This window comes from Arachis ipaensis, chromosome B5 (genome assembly GCF_059453495.1).
Source record: "Arachis ipaensis isolate K30076 ecotype BB chromosome B5, ASM5945349v1, whole genome shotgun sequence".
Lineage (NCBI taxonomy): Eukaryota > Viridiplantae > Streptophyta > Magnoliopsida > Fabales > Fabaceae > Arachis > Arachis ipaensis.
Window position 1 is genome coordinate 79253714 of NC_142440.1, and position 22948 is coordinate 79276661.

General features: G+C 39.2%; 1 protein-coding gene and 1 non-coding gene across 2 annotated transcripts; both read right to left on the reverse strand.

Moving 5' to 3' along the window:
- Positions 1–974: 974 nt before the first annotated feature.
- Positions 975–1477, reverse strand: LOC148564715 (uncharacterized). The gene is made up of 3 exons (XM_088486492.1): positions 1279–1477; positions 1114–1206; positions 975–1033 (listed from the first exon to the last, which is right to left on the reverse strand). The coding sequence occupies exons 1-3, from the start codon at positions 1475–1477 to the stop codon at positions 975–977; spliced, it is 351 nt and encodes a 116-aa protein (XP_088342618.1).
- A 3286-nt stretch (positions 1478–4763) lies between these two features.
- Positions 4764–4867, reverse strand: LOC148564716 (small nucleolar RNA R71). Its single transcript, XR_015885061.1, has one exon. It is a non-coding gene; the product is annotated as a small nucleolar RNA R71 (small nucleolar RNA).
- Positions 4868–22948: the final 18081 nt, after the last annotated feature.

Here is a 22948-nt window from a genome sequence, read left to right on the forward strand (position 1 = left end):
TTCATCTAAATAACTTTCTTCTGAAAAAGATACAATGCCTTTCTTAAGAAGCAAGACTGAATCACAATTTCCTCTTTAATAATTCATTTCAAAAGCATGAATCATTCTTTTCTTGATAATTCAAGTAAAATAGTAGAAGTCTTTAACTCATTATTTTTTCAGACAATATTCAATAAAGACTTGGATTTTATAGAAATTTCGGCAGCACCTCCCCTAAAACATGGACTTTGCCACCCGGTTCGGGTCCCCACTAAACCGTTCCACAATCCTTTTCAACAGTCCAGAATCCAAAATCAATCCAAAATCAAGCTAAATCCAACAGTCGCCTTATTGGCATATCTCAAGAAAACCGTTTCAAAATCACACCAATATCAACTAAATCAACTCATTTCCAAAGCTTTAAAGAAACGGTTCCGCAACATTCATTTATCAAACCAGATCATTTAAAGCAAGCCAGGCTGAATTCAAGGGTGGATTCTATTTTTCACATTCTCAATAAAATTAACTCAAATCAATTCTCAACGGGTTAAACTCGATCTCAAAGCTTTAAAAGAATCAACTTGAAAAGCATTTCGTTTCAGAAAAACCACATAACAATTCAACCAACAGACGTTCATAACCAACCAAGGCAAATCAAGCCATACATAAGGCCGATACAATCACCAAATACACATTCACTCACATCAGTATCCATATGTAATAATTCCAATATATACAATATAGTTTTTGGAAAGCGCCCCTACCTCGAAACGCAAATCCATAACCCAAACGTCTCACAGAGTCCTTTCCGCCTCAGCCCAAACTAACGGCAACCAAAACCTCAGCTCCAATCCACCTTCGCAATAGCCATAGCAACACTAATCGCAGCATATAATAATCAGGACTCGATCCCACGTTACCAAGACTCATATTCATTAATCAAACACAACCGAATACTAACGCGAGGCTATTCGAAACATAACGTACTTACTGAACTAGCGAAACGAGGCAGTCGCAAACTCCGAGCACGACACGCTAGTACCGATACACCACCCTGTGACAAATAACGCCACAACACCTCAGCCTAAATTATCTGAACAGCGACAAAAAGGCTTCGCAAACCAAAACGCTTACCAAGACTGAGGAAGAATGGTTGAACCGAAACAGCGGCGATCTCTGAACCGGTTCGGCGGCGGCCCGGCAGCCACTTCAAGCAGCAGCGGTGACCTGAACAACATGTAGGGACAATGAGGTTCCCAGAAACTCAACGGAGAATGAGAACCAGCCTAAAATCCTTACCGACAAAGCCTTCCGGCGACGGCAGCGGCGTTTCCGGCGGCAGAGGTTTACCGGCGCACCCCCATGAGCGGCGACAAGGCTCCCAACAGCAGTTGGATGCAGCGGCAGGGACAGTTCCGAGACGGTTCTTCTCCGGCGGACTCTCCCTCTTTTCCTCGCGACAACACCGGCGACTGGGTGGCGCGACTCTTTCCCCCATCGCGGTCCTATCCCTCGCCTCAGATCTGCTCTGCGACAGCGCAGGGACGGCGGCGCGGCTGGGCTGGGTGCGGCTTAAGTGGCGATGGCGAGGCATAATGGCGCGGTTCCCTCCTCCTTCGCGACCTTCTCTCCCGTCTGAGTTCTGACCCGCGATGGCGTCAGATCCACAGGCAGCAGTGGCAGCAAGGGTTTCCTTCATGCCTGCGAGGACGACGGCGGCGAGGCGAGGCACGGCGGCGAGGCGAGGCACGGCGGCAAGGCGTGACGTAGTGGTGGCAGCACTCTTCTCCCCCTGGCCGGCGTCAAGTCCTTCTTCCTCTCCTCCCCTTCTTCCGTCTCTACCCGTTTCCTTCTAACCCTTTCCTCCTTTTCTCCATGGTTACTGCATACTAATTTGGGAAAGGGAAAACATGCGTATTGCTGCTGATGGGCTCAGAGGGGGAAACGGGTTCTTGTTAGGGTTTTCAGGGTTAGAGTGTTTCATTTTCAAAAATTAGGGTTAGGGGTAATTCGGTAATTTCACTTAAAAATAGGTATAATGTAGTAATTAGAAATAAATTCTAATTCAACAATAATAGTGCATAAAATATTATTTGCTCATCAATTTCACACTTTATTTTCAATAAAATGTCCAAATCCAAAATTTAGAATTAATATAATTAATTTCTCTATTTTTCAAAATAGCAATATCAATAAATTAAAATATTACTTATCTAATCCAAATCATATAAAATCCTTATTATTTCATAACTATCAACCTTATACTTTACATATAGAAAATAATCCAATAATTGTAAAATTGGATAATAATCATAACTTATCTCAAATCCAATAAATCAAAACTTGCCTTAATTACCTTTAATAAAATAATTTCTAAAATTAAGGCTATAAATAACCATATGATTTGAGACTTGATCATAATAAGACTTTTCAAAAGTTCTGGATTTTACACTATCCCTATTTTATTATTAATATTCGAAAACTCCATAACCATTCTATATCCGCCTGACTGAGATTTACAAGATGACCATAGCTTGCTCCATACCAACAATCTCCGTGGGATCGACCTTACTCGCGTAAGGCTTATTACTTGGATGACCCAGTGTACTTGCTGGTTAGTTGTGCGAAGTTGTGATAAAAAGTTGAGATTACAATTGAACGTACCATATTGATGGCGCCATTGATGATCACAATTTCGTGCACCAAGTTTTTGGCACCGTTGCCGGAGATTGTTCGAGTTTGGACAACTGACGGTTCATCTTGTTGCTCAGATTAGGTAATTTTCTTTTTGTTTTATTTTCAAAAATTTTTCAAAAATCTTTCAAAAAAATTTCTCATCTGTTTTCGAAAAAAATAATAATAAAAATAATCATAAAAATCAAAAATAGTTCATGTTTCTTGTTTGAGTCTTGAGTCAGATTTAAAGTTTGGTGTCAATTGCATATTCATCTTGCATTTTTCGAAAATTCATGCATTCATAGTGTTCTTCATGATCTTCAAGTTGTTCTTGGTAAGTCTTCTTGTTTGATCTTGATGTTTTCATGTTTTGTGTCTTTTCTTGTTTTTCATATGCATTTTTGCATCCATAGAGTCTAAACATGAAAGATTTCTAAGTTTGGTGTCTTGCATGTTTTCTTTGCATATAAAAATTTTCAAAAATAAGTTCTTGATATTCATCTTGACATTCAAAGTGTTCTTGGTGTTCATCTTGACATTCATAGAATGCTTGCATGCATTCATTGTTTTGATCCAAAATTTTCATGCATTGAGTCTTTTTCATGTTTTTCCCTCTCATCATTAAAAATTCAAAAATAAAAAAAAATATCTTTCCCTTTTTCTCTCATCAAATTCGAAAATTTGAGTTGACTTTTTCAAAAATTTTTAAAATCTAGTTGTTTTTATGAGTCAAATCAAATTTTCAATTTAAAAATCTTATCTTTTTCAAAATCTTTTTCAAAAATCAAATCATTTTCATTTTTCTTAGTTATTTTCGAAAATTTTAAAAATATTTTTCAAAAATCTTTTTCTTATCTTTATCACATAATTTTCGAAAATAACATCATCAATTAATGTTTTGATTCAAAAATTTCAAGTTTGTTACTTACTTGTTAAGAAAGATTCAAACTTTAAGTTCTAGAATCATATCTCATGATTTCTTGTGAATCAAGTCATTAATTGTGATTTTAAAAATCAAACCTTTTTCAAAACTAATTTCAATCATATCTTTTCAAAAATATCTTCTTATCATGTCTTTTTCAAAAACATGATTTCAAAATATCTTTTCTAACTTCCTAACTCCTTATCTTTTCAAAATTTGTTTCAACTAACTAACTAACTTTTTGTTTGTTTCTTATCTTTTTCAAAACTACCTAACTAACTCTCTCTCTCTCCAATTTTTGAAAATATCTTCCCTCTTTTTCAAAATTTCTTTTTTATTGACTAATTATTTTAATTTTTTATTTTAATTTTCAAAAAATTACTAACCTTTTTCAAAAACTATTTTCGAAAATCACTAACTCTTTTTCAAAAATAATTTTCGAAAATCCTTCTCCCTCATCTCCTTCTAATTATTTATTCATCTACTAACACTTCTCTTCATCTCACATCACTGCTCCTATCCTTACCCTTGTGTTTGGATTCTTCATTCTTCTTCACCCCTATTCCTTTTCTTCTTCTACTAACAATAAGGAACCTCTTTACTGTGACATAGAGGATTTCTCTTCTTTTCTTGTTCTCTTCTCTTTCTTATAAGCAGGAACAAGGAAAAAGGCATTCTTGTTGAAGCTGATCCAGAACCTGAAAGGACTCTGAAGAAGAAACTCAGAGAAGCTAAATTACAACAATCCAGAGACAACCTTATTGAAAATTTCGAACAAGTAAAGGAGATGGCAGCCGAACCCAACAACAATAATGCAAGGAGAATGCTTGGTGACTTTACTGCACCTAATTCTAATTTACATGGAAGAAGCATCTCCATTCCTGCCATTGGAGCAAACAACTTTGAGCTAAAACCTCAGCTAGTTTCTCTGATGCAGCAGAACTGCAAGTTTCATGGACTTCCATCTGAAGATCCTTTTTAGTTCTTAACTGAATTCTTGCAGATATGTGATACTGTTAAGACTAATAGAGTAGATCCTGAAGTCTACAGGCTCATGCTTTTCCCTTTTGCTGTAAGAGACAGAGCTAGAGTGTGGTTGGAATCTCAACCCAGAGATAGCCTGAACTCTTGGGACAAGCTGGTCACGGCTTTCTTAGCCAAGTTCTTTCCTCCTCAAAAGCTGAGCAAGCTTAGATTGGATGTTTAAACCTTCAGACAGAAAGAAGGTGAATCCCTCTATGAAGCTTGGGAAAGATACAAGCAACTGACCAAAAAGTATCCTTCTGACATGTTTTCAGAATGGACCATCCTGGATATATTCTATGATGGTCTATCTAAATTGGCTAAGATGTCATTGGATACTTCTGCAGGTGGATTAATTCACCTAAAGAAAATGCCTGCAGAAGCTCAAGAACTCATTGACATGGTTGCTAATAACCAGTTCATGTACACTTCTGAGAGGAATCCTGTGAGTAATGGGACGCCTATGAAGAAAGGAGTTCTTGAAATTGATACTCTGAATGCCATATTGGCTCAGAACAAAATATTGACTCAGCAAGTCAATATGATTTCTCAGAGTCTGAACGGAATGCAAGCTGCATCCAACAGTACTCAAGAGGCATCTTCTGAAGAAGAAGCTTATGATCCTAAAAACCCTGCAATAGCAGAGGTAAATTACATGGGTGAACCTTATGGAAACACCTATAACTCATCATGGAGAAATCATCCAAATTTCTCATGGAAGGATCAAAAGCCTCAACAAGGCTTTAATAATGGTGGAAGAAATAGGTTTAACAATAGTAAACCTTTTCCATCATCCACTCAGCAACAGACAGAGAACTCTGAACAAAATACCTCTAATTTAGCAAACTTAGTCTCTGATCTATCTAAGGCCACTGTGAGTTTCATGAATGAAATAAGGTCATCCATTAGAAATTTGGAGGCACAAGTGGGCCAGCTGAGTAAAAGGATCACTGAAATCCCTCCTAGTACTCTCCCAAGCAACACAGAAGAAAATCCAAAAGGAGAGTGCAAGGCCATTGAATTAATTACCATGGCCGAACCTGTGAAGGAAGGAGAGGACGTGAATCCCAAGGAGGAAGACCTCCTGGGACGTCCAGTGATCAATAAGGAGCTTCCCTTTGAGGAACCAAAGGGATCTGAGACTCATCTAGAGACCATAGAGATTCCATTGAACCTCCTTATGCCATTCATGAGCTCTGATGAGTATTCCTCTTCTGAAGAGAATGAGGATGTTACTGAAGAGCAAGCTGCCAAGTTTCTTGGTGCAATCATGAAGCTGAATGCCAAATTATTTGGTATTAAGACTTGGGAAGATGAACCTCCCTTGTTCACCAATGAACTAAGTGACCTGGATCAACTGACATTACCTCAGAAGAAACAGGATCCTGGAAAGTTCGTAATACCTTGTACCATAGGCAACATGATCTTTGAAAAGGCTCTGTGTGATCTTGATTTAGGGATAAACCTCATGCCCCTCTCTGTAATAGAGAAATTGGGAATCTATGGGGTGCAAGCCACTAAAATCTCATTAGAGATGGCAGACAATTCAAGAAAACAGGCTTATGGACAAGTAGAGGACGTGTTAGTAAAGGTTGAAGGCCTTTACATCCCTGCTGATTTCATAGTCCTAGACACTGAGAAGGATGAGGATGAATTCATCATCCTTGGAAGACCCTTCCTAGCCACAACAAGAGCTGTGATTGATGTGGACAGAGGAGAATTGATCCTTCAATTAAATGAGGACAACCTTGTGTTTAAAACTCAAGGATCTCTCTCTGTACCCATGGAGAGGAAGCACAGTAAGCTTCTCTCATTGCAGAGTCAACCAGAGCCCCCACAGTCAAACTCTAAGTTTGGTGTTGGGAGGCCACAACCAAACTCTAAGTTTGGTGTTGAACTCCCATATCCAAACTCTAAGTTTGGTGTTGGAGAGTCTTAACAATGCTCTGAAAACCTGTGAGGCTCCATGAGTGCCCACTGTCAAGCTATTGACATTAAAGAAGCGCTTGTTAGGAGGCAACCCAATTTTTATGTAATTTCTATTTTTATTGTTTTTCATGTTTTATTAGGTTCATGATCATGTAGAGTCACAAAATAAATATAAAAATTGAAAACGGAATCAAAAACAGCAGAAGAAAAATCACACCCTGGAGGAAGACCTTACGGGCGTTTAAACGCCAGTAAGAAGCATCTGGTTGGCGTTCAACGCCAGAACAGAGCATGGTTCTGGTGTTGAACGCCCAAAATGGGTAGCATCTGGGCGTTTGAACGCCAGAATTGCACCCTGGAGAAGAGCTGGCGCTGAACGCCCAGAACAAGCATGGTTCTGGCGTTCAACGCCAGAAATGGGCAACAAATGGGCGTTCAATGCCCAGAACAAGCACCAATCTAGCGCTGAACGCCCAGAGTTGTGTGCAAGGGCATTTTGCATGCCCAATTTGGTGCAAGGTTGTAAATCCTTGAACACCTCAGGATCTGTGGACCCCATAGGATCCCTACCTACCTCCACTCACTTCTTCTCACCCGTCTTTCACACAATCCCATAAACACTCTTCCCCAAAACTCTTCACCAATCACCTTAATCTCTCTTCCCTATCACCACTTCACCACTCACATCCATCCACTCTTCCCCATAAACCTACCTCATAAACTCCACCTACCTTCAAAATTCAAAATCAATTTCCCACCCAAAACCCACCCTTATGGCCGAACCTTACCCCCCCTCCCTTCCCTATATATATCCCTCCATTCTTCCTCATTTTCACACAACACAACCCTCTCTTCCCTTTCTTGGCCGAAACACATCTCTCTCTCCCTCTCCTCCATTTCTTCTTCTTCTTCATCTCTTCTTTCTTCTCTTGCTCGAGGGCGAGCAATATTCTAAGTTTGGTGTGGTAAAAGCATAAGCTTTTTGTTTTTCCATTACCATTGATGGCACCTAAGACCAGAGAATCCTCTAGAAAAGGGTAAGTAAAGACAAAAGCTTCCACCTCCGAGTCATGGGAGATGGAAAGATTCATCTCCAAATCTCATCAAGACCACTTCTATGATGTTGTGGCCAAGAAGAAGGTGATCCCTGAGGTCCCTTTCAAGCTCAAGAAGAATGAGTATCTGGAGATCCGACATGAAATCCAAAGAAGAGGTTGGGAAGTTCTAACAAAACCCATCCAACAAGTCGGCATCCTAATGGTTCAAGAGTTCTATACCAATGCATGGATCACTAGGAACCATGATCAAAGTAAGAACCCGGACCCAAAGAATTATCTCACCATGGTTCGGGGGAAATACTTAGATTTTAGTCCGGAAAATGTAAGGTTGGCGTTTAACTTGCCTATGATGCAAGGAGATGCACGCCCCTACACTAGAAGGGTCAACTTTAATCAAAGGTTGGACCAAGTCCTCATGGACATATGTGTGGAAGGAGCTCAATGGAAGATTGACTCCAAAGGCAAGCCGGTTCAACTAAGAAGACTGGACCTCAAGCCTGTGGCTAGAGGATGGTTGGAGTTCATCCAACGCTCCATCATCCCCACTAGCAACCGATCTGAAGTTACTGTGGATCGGGCCATCATGATTCATAGCATCATGATTGGAGAGGAAGTAGAAGTTCATGAAGTCATCTCTCTTGAACTCTACAAAATGGCCGAAAAGTCCTCCCCCATGGCAAGGCTAGCTTTTCCTCATCTTATTTGCCATCTATGTTACTCAGCTGGAGCTTTCATAGAAGGAGACATTCCCATTGAGGAAGAGAAGCCCATCACTAAGAAAAGGATGGAGCAAGCAAGAGAGCCCGTTCATGGAGCTCAAGAGGCGCAGGAAGCTCATCACCATGAGATCCCGGAGATGCCTCAAATGCATTTTCCTCCACAAAACTATTGGGAGAAAATCAACACCTCCCTAGGAGAATTAAGTTCCAACATGGGACAACTAAGGGTGGAACATCAAGAGCACTCCATCATCCTTCATGAAATTAGAGAATATCAAAAAGCAATGAGGGAGGAGCAACAAAGACAAGGAAGAGACATAGAAGAGCTCAAGGACATCATTGGTTCCTCAAGAAGGAAATGCCACCATCACTAAGGTGGACTCATTCCTTGTTCTTACATTCTCTATTTTTCGTTTTCTATGTTAAGTGCTTATCTATGTTTGTGTCTTATTACATGATCATTAGTAGTTAGTAACTATGTCTTAAAGTTATGAATGTCCTATGAATCCATCACCTCTCTTAAATGAAAACTGTTTTAATTCAAAAGAACAAGAAGTACATGAGTTTCGAATTTATCCTTGAACTTAGTTTAATTATATTGATGTGGTGACAATGCTTCTTGTTTTCTGAATGTATGCTTGAACAGTGCATATGTCTTTTGAAGTTGTTGTTTAAGAATGTTAAATATGTTGGCTCTTGAAAGAATGATGACAAGGAGACATGTTATTTGATAATCTGAAAAATCATAAAAAAAATGATTCTTGAAGCAAGAAAAAGCAGCAAAGAACAAAGCTTGCAGAAAAAAAAATATGCGAAAAAAAAATAGAAAGAAAAAGAAAAAGCAAGCAGAAAAAGCCAAAAGCTCTTAAAACCAAGAGGCAAGAGCAAAAAGCCAATAACCCTTAAAACCAAAAGGCAAGGGCAAATAAAAAGGATCCCAAGGCTTTGAGCATCAGTGGATAGGAGGGCCTAAAGGAATAAAATCCTGGTCTAAGCGGCTAAACCAAGCTGTCCCTAACCATGTGCTTGTGGCGTGAAGGTGTCAAGTGAAAACTTGAGACTGAGCGGTTAAAGTCAAGGTCCAAAGCAAAAAAAGAGTGTGCTTAAGAACCCTGGACACCTCTAATTGGGGACTTTAGCAAAGCTGAGTCACAATCTGAAAAGGTTCACCCAATTATGTGTCTGTGGCATTTATGTATCCGGTGGTAATACTGGAAAACAAAGTGCTTAGGGCCACGGCCAAGACTCATAAAATAGCTGTGTTCAAGAATCATCATACTGAACTAGGAGAATCAATAACACTATCTGAACTCTGAGTTCCTATAGAAGCCAATCATTCTGAACTTCAATGGATAAAGTGAGATGCCAAAACTATTCAAGAGGCAAAAAGCTACAAGTCCCGCTCATCTGATTGAAGCTATGTTTCATTGATAGTTTGGAATTTATAGTATGTTCTCTTCTTTTTATCCTATTTGATATTCAGTTGCTTGGGGACAAGCAACAATTTAAGTTTGGTGTTTTGATGAGCGGATAATTTATACGCTTTTTGGCATTGTTTTTAGTATGTTTTTAGTAGAATCTAGTTACTTTTAGGGATGTTTTTATTAGTTTTTATGTTAAATTCACATTTCTGGACTTTACTATGAGTTTGTGTGTTTTTTTGTGATTTCAGGTATTTTCTGGCTGAAATTGAGGGACTTGAGCAAAAATCAGATTCAGAGGTTGAAGAAGGACTGCTGATGCTGTTGGATTCTGACCTCCCTACACTCAAAGTGGATTTTCTGGAGCTACAGAACTCAAAATGGCGTGCTTTTAATTGCGTTGGAAAGTAGACATCCAGGGCTTTCCAACAATGTATAATAGTCCATACTTTGAACGAGTTTAGAAGATGTAAAAGGGCGTTGAACGCCAGTTCTACGCTGCTGTTTGGAGTTAAACGCCAGAAACAAGTCACAAACCAGAGTTGAACGCCAGAAATACGTTACAACCTGGCGTTCAACTCCAGAAAGAGCCTCTGCACATGTAACATTCAAGCTCAGCCCAAGCACACACCAAATGGGCCCCGGAAGTGGATTTATGCATCAATTACTTACTTCTGTAAACCCTAGTAGCTAGTTTATTATAAATAGGACTTTTTACTATTGTATTAGATCATCTTTGGATTATATTTTGATCTATTGATCACGTTTGGGGGCTGGCCATTCGGCCATGCCTGGACCTTTCACTTATGTATTTTCAATGGTAGAGTTTCTGCAATCCATAGATTAAGGTGTGGAGCTCTGTTGTTCCTCAAAGATTAATGCAAAGTACTACTGTTTTTCTATTCAATTCAACTTATTCCGCTTCTAAGATATTCATTCGCACTTCAACCTGAATGTGATGAACGTGACAATCATCATCATTTCTTATGAACACATGCCTGACAACCACTTCCGTTCTACCTTAGATTGAATGAGTATCTCTTGGATCTCTTAATTAGAATCTTCGTGGTATAAGCTAGATTGATGGCGGCATTCATGAGAGTCCAGAAAGTCTAAACCTTGTCTGTGGTATTCCGAGTAGGACTCTGGGATTGAATGACTGTGACGAGCTTCAAACTCGCGAGTGCTGGGCGTAGTGACAGACACAAAAGGAGGGTGAATCCTAATCCGGTATGATCGAGAACCTCAGATGATTAGCGTGCTGTGACAGAGCATTTGGACCATTTTCACAAGAGGATGGGATGCAGCCATTGACAAGGGTGATGCCTCCAGACGATTAGCCATGCAGTGACAGGGCATCGGACCATTTTCCAGAGAGGATCAAAAGTAGCCATTGACAACGGTGATGTCCTTACATAAAGCCAGCCATAGAAAGGAGTAAGACTGATTGAATGAAGACAGCAGGAAAGCAGAGGTTTAGAGGGACGAGAGCATCTCCATGCATTTATCTGAAATACTCACCAAGGATTTACATAAGTATTTCTATCCCTATTTTATTATTAATATTCGAAAACTCCATAACCATTCTATATCCGCCTGACTGAGATTTACAAGATGACCATAGCTTGCTTCATACCAACAATCTCCGTGGGATCGACCCTTACTCGTGTAAGGTTTATTACTTGGACGACCTAGTGCAATTGCTGGTTAGTTGTGCGAAGTTGTGATAAAAAGTTGAGATTACAATTGAGCGTACCAGGTTGATGGCGCCATTGATGATCACAATTTCATGCACCAAATTAACAACCCCGAACCTACTAAGAACTCCCCAGTTATTACCCCTTCTCTCCCTTCCTCCCCTTCAGATGGAGACGGGCGTGATCTTCTATGAGTTCAAGGACCCTTATGTCTACGAGGATCCGGTACATCATAGTTACTTCATTATGGGTTTTGAGCCTTGTATTAGACGATATGCGTTACCTAATCGAGCTTTTCAACATCCTCTGTCTAGCCTGCATTTTGATCCCGATGCTCCTTACGACTTTCCCTTATCCTGGTTACATCCTGACGCAGCTAGACATCCTTTTCCTGATGAACCCGAACCCCCTATACCAGCTCAACCTTTGAATGAGGCGGTACCTGAGCCTCTCATTCCTGATGAGCCTGAGTTAGCTGGTGACTACGTACCTGTGATACCACCAGAGTGGAATTTTTCCCCTGAGCCGATCCCCGAATTTCCACAGCCTGATGAGCCGGCACTACCGGACGGTAGGACAGTTCCTATATACACGAACGGACCTGTGCTCGCGAATGGTTTTGTACATAGTGACAGAAGTGTTTCTGGCGGATCTGAGGGTATAGTTGTAGCTGCGAATGATGAGGAGGATGAGGATCCTGAGATAGAGATAGAGCAGGATGAGGAGATGGACAAGCCTCACGACGATTCTCCAAACGGCCACGTGTAGATATAGCTTGACAGCCATAGGGGCATTCTTTTGATGACACTCTAGTCTGACATTATCCGATAGTTAGTCTCTCACTTGTGTTAGTACACCCGAGAGCTAGGAGCTATATAGTGGTTAGGCTAGCCTGGGCACCAGTTTAGCGGCTTTTTATATGGGCCAGGCCCTGGGAGTGTCGTGTATATATTAACTACGTAGGATGACGAGGATGTAAACTGACTTGATCTTGTGTAAATGCTACATGTTTTGTTATAGTGCTCATGCTGTTAGGGTATCTTTAAGATACATTTGGCATGAATGTCTATGAGCGCTCATTTTGGGAATGTTCGTGCCTAACTTGAGATATTAAGACTGATCACCTTAATATTGATTGTTTGGTGCGGATAGGACCTTAATGACTGCGAATAAGCATAGTTTAATTGAGTTCTGAATGACGAATCGATGTGCGGCACAGCTATCCTCATAGCTATTATGATCTCCATGGCTATGGCTATGTTAGATTTGGATGCTGTAAGAAACGAACGCTTGCTTTATTTGTGAGGAACCTGAGCATATGGCTAAGAATTGCCCAAAGAGGTCTACTCAGAACCCAATGCGAACCCAGCAACAAGGTCGAGTGTTTGCTATGACTGCTGATGATGCTATGCAGTCAGACGCCCTGATCCAAGGTCAGTGTTACGTCAAGAATCGATTTCTAACTGTACTGTATGATTCGGGTGCATCGCATTCCTTTATTTCTTTAACTGTTGCTCGTGAGTTGGGACTAGATTTCTCTGAGTTAAAATTTGATCTAATTGTCCTTACCCCTGCATCCCAAAATGCTTTGACCAGTTTAGCGTGCCAGCAAGTACCTTTCACTATTAGGAATAGAACTTTTATACATGATCTAATCTATTTGCCTCTATGTGGTTTGGAAGTTATTCTAGGATTAGATTGGTTGTCCAAGTATCATGTTTTCCTTGATTGCTATGAAAGAACTGCTGTTATTCCATCTGATAGTTTAGATATTAAACCATTTCTGTCTCATACTTTATATCTGAATTCCGTAAGAGTTACCTTAGACGGGAGTGATTGTGAGGGGTACGTTCTGTTAGCGGCAAGCTCGAATGACAGTGAACTAAGCTTAAAATGAATCTGAGTGGTGAAGGAATTTCCTGATGTTTTCCCGGACAACATACCTGAGTTTCCTCCTCAGCGAGAGATAGAATTCAGCATTGAACTAGTACCTGGAACCAAACCGATTTTCATAGCACCGTACCGAATGTCACCATTGAAACTTGCAGAATTGAAGAAGCAGTTGGATGAGCTACTTGGAAAGAAATTTATTCGTCCCAGTGCATCACCTTGGGGAGCTTCGGTGTTGCTAGTAAAGAAGAAAGATGGTGGAATGAGACTTTATGTAAATTACCGACAGCTAAATAAAGTCACCATCAAGAACAAGTATCCACTTCCACGAATAGATGATTTGATGGATCAGTTAAAAGGTGCAACTGTGTTTTTGAAGATTGATTTGCGATCGGGCTATCACCAGATTCGAGTGAAAGAGTCAGATATACCGAAGACTGCATTTAGAATTCGATATGGTCACTATGAGTATACGGTTATGTCGTTTGGACTAACTAATGCTCCTGTGATTTTCATGGATTACATGAATCGTATTTTCCGTCCGTACCTTGATCAGTTCGTAGTAATTTTCATAGACGATATTCTCATCTATTCGAAGACAGAAAAAGAGCATGAAGAGCATCTAAGAACTATATTGTAGATACTAAGGACTCGGAAGTTATATGCTAAACTATCAAAGTGCGAATTTTGGACAGAGAAGGTGGCATTTTTGGGACATGTTATGTCACAGGGAGGAATTGCAGTGGATCCTTTAAAAACTGAAGCAGTGGTGCAGTGGGAACCACCTACGACCGTTACAGAAGTTCGGAGTTTCCTCGGACTTGCTGGCTATTACCGGAGGTTCATCAAAGGATTTTCACAGATAGCCTTACCTTTGACTTACCTTACACGAAAGGAAGTTCCATTTATCTGGACGGCTGAGTGTGATAGAAGCTTCAAGATGCTTAAGGAAAAGCTAACAACAGCACCTGTACTAGTACTACCCGATCCACAAAAACCTTTTGAAGTATACTGTGACGCCTCTCATAAAAGACTTGTATGTGTGCTGATGCAAGACAAAAATATGGTGGCTTATGCTTTCCGGCAACTGAGACCTCATGAACGAAATTATCTGATGCATGACTTGGAATTGGCTGCAGTAGTGTTTGCTCTGAAGATCTGGAGGCACTATTTGTATGGCGCTCAACTAGAAGTTTTCTCTGACCACAAAAGTTTAAAGTATATCTTTGACCAGAAGGATCTTAATATGCGACAGCGAAGGTGGATGGAGTTCCTGAAGGACTATGATTTTAAGTTAAGTTACCACCCAGGAAAAGCGAACGTGGTGGCAGACGCCTTGAGCAGGAAGAATTTGAGTATCTGTTGGTTGATGATAAAGGAAGAGAAGCTACTTGCGGAATTTGAGGACCTTAAGTTGGCTATGACTAAGACGTCAAGTGGAGTCTGTTTGGTGGAGTTGCATATAACACCATATTTTAAGATTAGAATTCAGCAAGCACAAGCACAAGACTCATAAATGATGACGATGCTGAGACGGATGAAAGTAAAGGAACCAGAAGCTGTAAGACTAGATCGTAGCAGTCTTTGGAGATACAAGAACAGAATTTGTGTGCCTAGTTCTGGAGATTTGCGGCAAAAGATTCTTGCAGAAGCTCATCAAAGTAGATTTTCTTTGCATCCTGGAGTAACAAAGATGTATCAAGATTTGAAACAAATGTTCTGGTGGCCAGGCTTAAAGAAAGAGGTAGCTGATTATGTCTCAAAATGTTTAACCTGCCAAAAGGTGAAGGTGGAACACCAGAAACCGTCAAGAACCCTGCAACCCTTAGAAATACCACAATGGAAATGGGAGCAGATCACTATGGATTTTGTCACGGGATTGCCAAGGACCTCAACAGGACACGATGCCATTTGGGTAATTGTGGACAGGTTGACAAAGTCAGCGCACTTCCTTCCGATTCGAGTTGATTATACTTTAGAAAGGCTGGCACGAATATATATATTCAAGAAATCATACGATTGCACGGAATACCTTTGTCAATTGTTTCAGATCGAGATCCGAGGTTTACTTCCAGATTCTGGGGAGCTTTCCAGAAAGCGTTTGGAACAGAATTGCAAATGAGTACAGCATACCATCCTCAGACAGACGGACAATCGGAGTGAACAATCCAGACATTGGAAGACATGCTAAGATCTTGTGTGATGGATAACCAGGGCAGTTGGGATAGGTATTTGCCACTGGTCGAGTTCGTCTACAACAACAGTTACCAACAAAGTATCGGGATGGCACCATATGAAGCTCTCTACGGAAGAAGATGTCAAACACCATTGTGTTGGAATGACGACGGAGAAGCTAGTGTCTTAGGTCCAGACTTAGTGCAAGAAACTACTGAAAAGATAAAGGGGATTCGCCAGAAGATCCAGACAGCACAGAGCCATCAAAAGAGCTATGCTGATAATAGACGTAGACCCTTAGAGTTTAGTGAGGGAGACCATGTCTTTCTTAAAGTAACCTCAACTACTGGAGTAGGTAGAGCCCTTAAGACTAAAAAGCTAAACCCTCGATACATAGGACCTTTCCAAATAATTAAAAGAGTCGGTCTAGTAGCTTATCAAGTAGCCCTTCCTCCATATCTATCAAACCTTCATAATGTTTTTCATATCTCGCAACTTAAGAAATATATTCCCGACAAGAGTCACATTTTACGACCAGAGATAGTACAGTTATGAAACGATTTGACATATCAAGCATCACCAGTTCGGATCGTAGAAAGAAGTGATAAGCAGCTAAGAGGCAAAACTGTTCGCTTAGTCAAAGTAGCTTAGGGACAAAGAGGAGAAGAAGAGCACACTTGGGAACTGGAAGATAAGATGAAAGCTGATTACCCGCATCTATTTTCAGGTAACTGAAATTTTGAGGGCAAAATTTTCTTTTAGGAGGGTAGAATGTAACAACCCCGGTTTTCGAGAACGCGAGATCTTTTCTGAAAGTACAGATTTCTCCAGAAGATCAGTAAGGGGAAAACCTTTGATATATCATCAAGTATCTCGATCCTCATTGTCATTATGTTATCTTTAAGCTAGAACCTTTTCCGAGGTAAGCTCGATAATGCGGTCACGAAGGACATAGTTTTTGAACCTTATCGATTAGGAGTTTTGATTCGGTTTTTCGTAAATAGTCTCAGTTTGACAAACCGGACTCGATTTATGATAGAAGAGAGACAATAGGATGATATTATCATTATATTAGTATTAGAAGCTTCTTGAATGATATTATAGGGTTACTTGGTCAGTTTTAGTTAAAAATATCGGTTTAACCGGGTTCACAGTTTACTGGTGCAGCTTAGCACCAGCACTCTCTGATGACTTTAGCAATGCTAAGGCCTCATTATACATACTTTATTCTCATAATAAATATGTTACCAGTGTCATTTATACTAGTAGCTCGGAAAATAATTTTTAGAGATGTTTTTACAAGTGTTCCGATATATCTAGTTTTAGTAGTTATACACCTGAGATATTTTAATATTATTTTAATCCACCTCCAAGCCAACCAATCACAACTCACCCTACACCCCCAAAACCCCCAAGGCTGGCTCATTTCCACTTTGTGGCCGAAAATAGGAAGAGAGAAAAAGAGAGAAAAGTTCTTAGTTCCAAATCTTCAAAGCTTGATTTCTGCTGAACTAAAACACAAATCAAAATTCCAATCCGACCAAAATGATCCTCTCTTCTTTCTCTACATGATCATATGACTTATCAAGGCTGGAATCAAGGTGAGTTGGCTGCACCATCTCTCTTTTGATTCGGTTTCAAGAAAATATGCTTAAACATGTGTTTTCTTGATGTTCTTCCTTAGGAATCATGCTTAACTTGACTTGAGGGCCAAGAAACGTGAACTTCCAGCAAGTCTAAGGTTAGAAATCACTTCCTAACATGCTGAGTGAGATGTGGTTAGTTGAGAGTTTTTGGATTTAAAGTTGTTCTTGATGTGATTTAGGAGGAAAAAGTGCTTAAGGACCACCTGAAAGTCTAACTGAATTAGGAGCAGCAAAACTAGGTAGGGTGTCACGAAATTAATCTTGATTATTTTTGTTTGAGTTGTGTAAATGTTTCATTATTTGGCTATGCTAAAAATTGGTTGCATATATGATTGATTCTTGGTGAAATTTTGGTGAAATTTTGATGAAATTTGATGAAATTTATGCTTTAAAGTTCATGTTCTTGGGGCAGCTGGAAAAATGAAACCCTAGGCTTAAATTGAGGTTCAATTTGTGTTGAAATGATGTAGAAAAGATGGGGTTTTAGTGGCTGCTAATTTATTATGAATTATAGTAAAAATCAGTTGCTGAAAAGACTGAAAAACGGGTAAAAACAGAGAAAGAATTTGAAGAATTTATGAAGAACACTTTGAGTGTGATGAAGAACAATGAAGAACAGGCTTTAGATCCTTAAAAGGTCAAAGAAGTAAAAAGTTTGGTGTTTAAGGGGTTATTTAGTAATTTCTGAAAGTTAGGGTGATTAAAGTAGAAATATTAAAAGTTACGGGTGGTAAAAAGTAAATTTTAAAGGTTAAAAGTAAAAGGTAAGTTAATTTTCGAAAATTAATGATAAAATGATAAATAATGCGAACTAGGGCAAAGATAAAAGAAAGATAAAAAGATAAAGAAAAGATAAAAATCAAAGAAAAAGTCTGTAAAGTTTTAATGACAGAAAAACAGACAGAGACTAGTGAACGAACTAGGGCAACTTAGTTAGTACTTGAGTTGCGACGGTTATGTATTATATGAAAAGTTAAACTATTTCAGTATAGACTTAATGAACCTATACTTGGGACAGGCTAACTATTCATACCGAAATTTACATAAGCTTTACATACATACTTTAAGCAGAAAAATCAGAATAGAATAAAAAAACACATAGAACAGAGTAAAGTAAAGAGATAAAGAGAAAAAGAGTACTATAGATACAGAGGAAAGAGTAATCAGAGAAAAGCAAAGAGTTACAGAGAACAGAGTAACCAGAGCAGAGTAAAGGGATACAGAGAAAAGAGAAACCAGAACAGAGCAAAGAGATAAAAGAGATTAGTAATACAATAAAGAGATATTGTTTGCTTATTCATTGCTTAATGCAACCCAAGAGATAATGTTTATTATCTGTTGCTTAAAGCAACCCAAGAGCTTCTGTAGGGAAACTAGGATACCTACAGCAATTTTTCGTTCACAAGAGCTTCTGTAGGGAAACTAGGATACCTACAGCAATTTTCCACTCCCAAGAGTATATTTCCTGCGAGTAGAAAGCAGAGGCTGTCTCAATAGAGCTGCTAATAATTATATGCGCATTTATTTGAACGGAAAATCGTATCCGAAAAATCGGGATTACTCGTGACCGGATAAATGTCGGGATTGCGGGCAGCTAACCGACACATGAGCTCATGGCCTGTACTAGGACTAGACATGCATCATTCTTGTCTGCGCATTATTCTCTGTTGCATTCCTACTTGTGTGTGATCTATTTCTTTATGTTTGTTTGCTCGAGTGCTATGTCTGTGCTTTATCTTTTTGTATTCTTCTGCTTATGTTTTGTTCTTTGTTTTTCTACCTATTTTTAACTTCTATTTACTACTTTACTGTATTCTATTATCCATCTACTAATAAAAAAATGAATAAATGAATGTAACTAACAACCCCGACCCTACTAAGAACTCCCCAGTTCTTACCCCTTCTCTCCCTTCCTCCCCCTTAGATGGAGACGGGCGTGATCTTCTATGAGTTCGAGGACCCTTACGTCTACGAGGATCCGGTACATCACAGTTACTTCATTATGGGTTTGGAGCCTCGTATTAGACGATATGCGTTACCTAATCGAGCTTTTCAACATCCTCTGTCTAGCCCGCATTTTGACCCCGATGCTCCTTACGACTTTCCCTTATCCTGGTTACATCCTGACGCACTTGGACATCCTTTTCCTGATGAACCCGAACCCCCTATACCAGCTCAACCTTTGAATGAGGCGGTACCTGAGCCTCTCATTCCTGATGAGCCTGAGTTAGCTGGTGACTACGTACCTGTGATACCACTAGAGTGGGATTTCCCCTGAGCCGATCCCCGACTTTCCACAGCCTGATGAGCCGGCACTACCGGACGGTGGGACAGCTCCTATATACGCGAACGGACCTGTGCTCGCGAATGGTTTTGTACATAGTGACAGCAGTGTTTCTGGTGGATCTGAGGGTATAGTTGTAGCTGCGGATGATGATGAGGAGGAGGATTCTGAGATAGAGATAGAGCAGGATGAGGAGATGGACGAGCCTCACGATGATTCTCCAAACGGCCACGTGTAGATATAGCTTGACAGCCGTAGGGGCATTCTTTTGATGACACTCTAGTCTGACATTATCTGATAGTTAGTCTCTCACTTGTGTTAGTACACCCGAGAGCTAGGAGCTATATAGTGGTTAGGCTAGCCTGGGCGCCAGTTTAGCGGCTTTTTATATGGGCCAGGCCCTGGGAGTGTCGTGTATATATTAACTACGTAGAATGACGAGGATTTAAACTGACTTGATCTTGTGTAAACGCTACATGTTTTGTTATAGTGTACATGATGTATATTATCAGCTGTGTTTCTATGTTTATTTATGCTTCCTTTCTGTTTCTCTCAATGTATGCCTGTTTATTTTACCTTGTTATCCGCAATGATATAAAAAAAAAGTTACTCGTAAAGCTAGCATCGCTGTAACAAGGAACACGCTCATATATTAAATAATAGTTAATAATTAGGAGGGATAAGTTAGTAACACTTAGCTTCTTGTATGACCATGGCATACTGGGAGTTGGGTCGTTACACACACAATTGCGATTTCCCAGCAATGGCGCCATTTTGATGAGCGGATCTTTGCTAGTAAATAATTTCACAAATAAATCCTCGTTGCTAGTATGGTTTCTAAACCAACAAAGAATCCTTTCATACAAAAGTTTGGTTGTCACTTAAGCATGTAACAACCCTGATTTTCGAGTATGCGAGATCTTTTCCGAAGGCACGGATTTCTCTGGAAGATCAGTAAAGGGAACACCTCTTCTATATCATCAAGTATCTCAATCCTCATTGTCATTATGTCATATTTAAGCTAGAACCTCTTCTGAGGCAAGCTCGATAATCCAATCGCGAAGAACGTAGTTTTTGAACCGTATCGGTTGGCAGTTTTGATTCTGATTTTCGTAAATAGTCTCTGTTTGATGAACCGAACTCGATTCATGAGAGGAGAGAGATAATAGTATAATATTATCATTATATTAGTATTAGAAGCTTCTTGAATAATATTATAAGGTTACCTGGTCTGTTTTAGTTAAAAACAGGAAATCGGTTTAACCGGGTTCACAGTTTACTGGTGCAGCATAGCACCGGCACTCTCTGATGACATTACCATTGCTAAGGCCTCATTATACATGTTTTATTCTCATAATAAATATTTTACTAGTGTCATTTATGCTAGTAGCTCAGAAAATAATTTTTAGAGATGTTTTTGCAAGTGTTCCAATACATCTAATTTTAGTAGTTATACACCTGAGATATTTTAATATTATTTTAATCCACCTCCAAGCCAACCAATCACAACTCACCCTACACCCCCAAAACCCTCAAGGCTGGCTCATTTTCACTTTGTGGCCGAAAATAGGTAGAGAGAAAAAGAGAGAAAAGTTCTTAGTTCCAAATCTTCAAAGCTTGATTTCTGCTGAACTAAAACTCAAATCAAAATTCCAATCCGACCAAAATGATCCTCTCTTCTTTCTCTACATGATCATATGACTTATCAAGGCTGGAATCAAGGTGAGTTGCCTGCACCATCTCTCTTTTGATTCGGTTTCAAGGAAACATGGTTAAATATGTGTTTTCTTGATGTGATTTAGGAGGAAAAAGTGCTTAAGGACCACCTGAAAGTCTAACCGAATTAGGAGCAGCAAAACCAGATAGGGATTGACGAATTTAATCTTGATTGATTGTGTTTGATTTGTGTGACTATGATATGGTTTGGCTGTGCTTGAAATTGATTGTTTGTATGAGTAATTCTTGTTGAAATTTTGGTGAAAATTTGATGAAATTTGATGAAATTCAAGCTATGAATGTGTGTTCTTGTGGCTGCTGGAAAATGAAACCCTAGAGCTTAAATTAAGGTTCAATTTGTGTTAAAATCGTGTAGAAAAGATGGGATTTTAGTGGCTGGAAATTTATTTTGAATTTTGGTAAAAATCGGTTGCTGAAAAGACTGAAAAACGGGTAAAAACAGAGAAAGAATTTGAAGAATATACGAAGAACATGAAGAACACTTTGAGTGTGGTGAAGAACATTGAAGAACACCTTTTAGATCTTAGAAAGGGCAAGGAAGTAAATTTTTTGGTGTTTAAGGGGTTATTTGGTAATTTCTGAAAGTTAGGCTGGTAAAAGTAGGAATATTAAAAGTTACGGGTGGTAAAAAGTGAATTTTAAAGGTTAAAAGTAAAAGTAAGTTAATTTTCGAAAATTTAATAATAAAATAATAAAAAAATAAAAAAATATTAAATAATAATATTTAATTAAAAATAATATTTTAATAAAAATAATAAAATAATACGAAAAATGCAGTTATCTGTAAAAGCTTTAGAAAGACAACTTTAAGCACAGAATCTCATAATTACCTTCATAAAACACTTAGGGAGTGGTAAAAACATATTAGTGAGGCAAAGATAAATAAAAGATAAAAAGTTGAAGAAAAGATAAAAATCGAAGAAAAAGTCTGTAAAGTTTTAATGACAGAAAAACAGATAGAGATTAGTGAACGAACTAGGGAAACATAGTTAGTTCTTGAGTTCCGACTAGGGTTAGGTATAATATGAAAAGTTAAACTGTTTCAGTATAGACTTAATGAACCTATACTTGGAACAGACTAACTATTCATATCGACATTTACATAAGCTTTAAATACATATGTTAAGCAGAGAAATCAAACAAGAGTAAAGAAACACAGAGAACAGAGTAACCAGAGAAGAATAAAGGGATACAGAGAAAAGAGTAATCAGAGCAAAGTAAAAAGACAAAGAGAAAAGAGTAATGTGATAAAGAGAAATGGTTTGAGTTAAGATGTTGTAAAAGTAAAAGCTGTAGAGTTTGTATAGCATGATTGAACAGAGAAAGAAAGAGGTACTGCATAAGAATGTGAAAGTGATGATGAATAATGAGAATGTTAATGAATGATGATAATGAGAATGATTATGTAAGAATCTGCTGCAGAGGGGCAGTCAGATAGATGGTGGTACGAGCACTGAGAACGCTTTCCTGGGATACCTTGCTATAATAATTTGCTGTAAGACAGAGGTTGCTTACAGAGGTATCAAGATGAGTGTGCTCCTGTAAGACAGAGGTTGCTTACAGTGAGTGTGTTGTTGCTCCTGTAAGACAGAGGTTGCTTACAGTGAGTTTGTTGTTGCTCCTATAAGACAGAGGTTGCTTACAGTGAGTCTGTTGGGCGTATATCGGCTAATAAGTGCCACTCTGCAAGACAAAGGTTGCTTGCAGTGGATATTGCCAACAGGAAAGCCTTATCCAGACAGAGATTGCTGGGTAACGTCGGGAGCAGGTATGTAACCGACAGATGAGCTCA

Excerpts from the sequence above, each read along its gene's own strand:
- LOC148564715 (XM_088486492.1), bottom strand. The coding sequence starts at position 1,477 with ATGGGGGAAAGAGTCGCGCCACCCAGTCGCCGGTGTTGTCGCGAGGAA. Across the intron at positions 1,207-1,278 it reads GTCGCCGGAAGGCTTTGTCG|GTCACCGCTGCTGCTTGAAG; the intron begins GTAAGGATTTTA and ends CATGTTGTTCAG. Across the intron at positions 1,034-1,113 it reads ACCATTCTTCCTCAGTCTTG|GGTGGTGTATCGGTACTAGC; the intron begins GTAAGCGTTTTG and ends TATTTGTCACAG.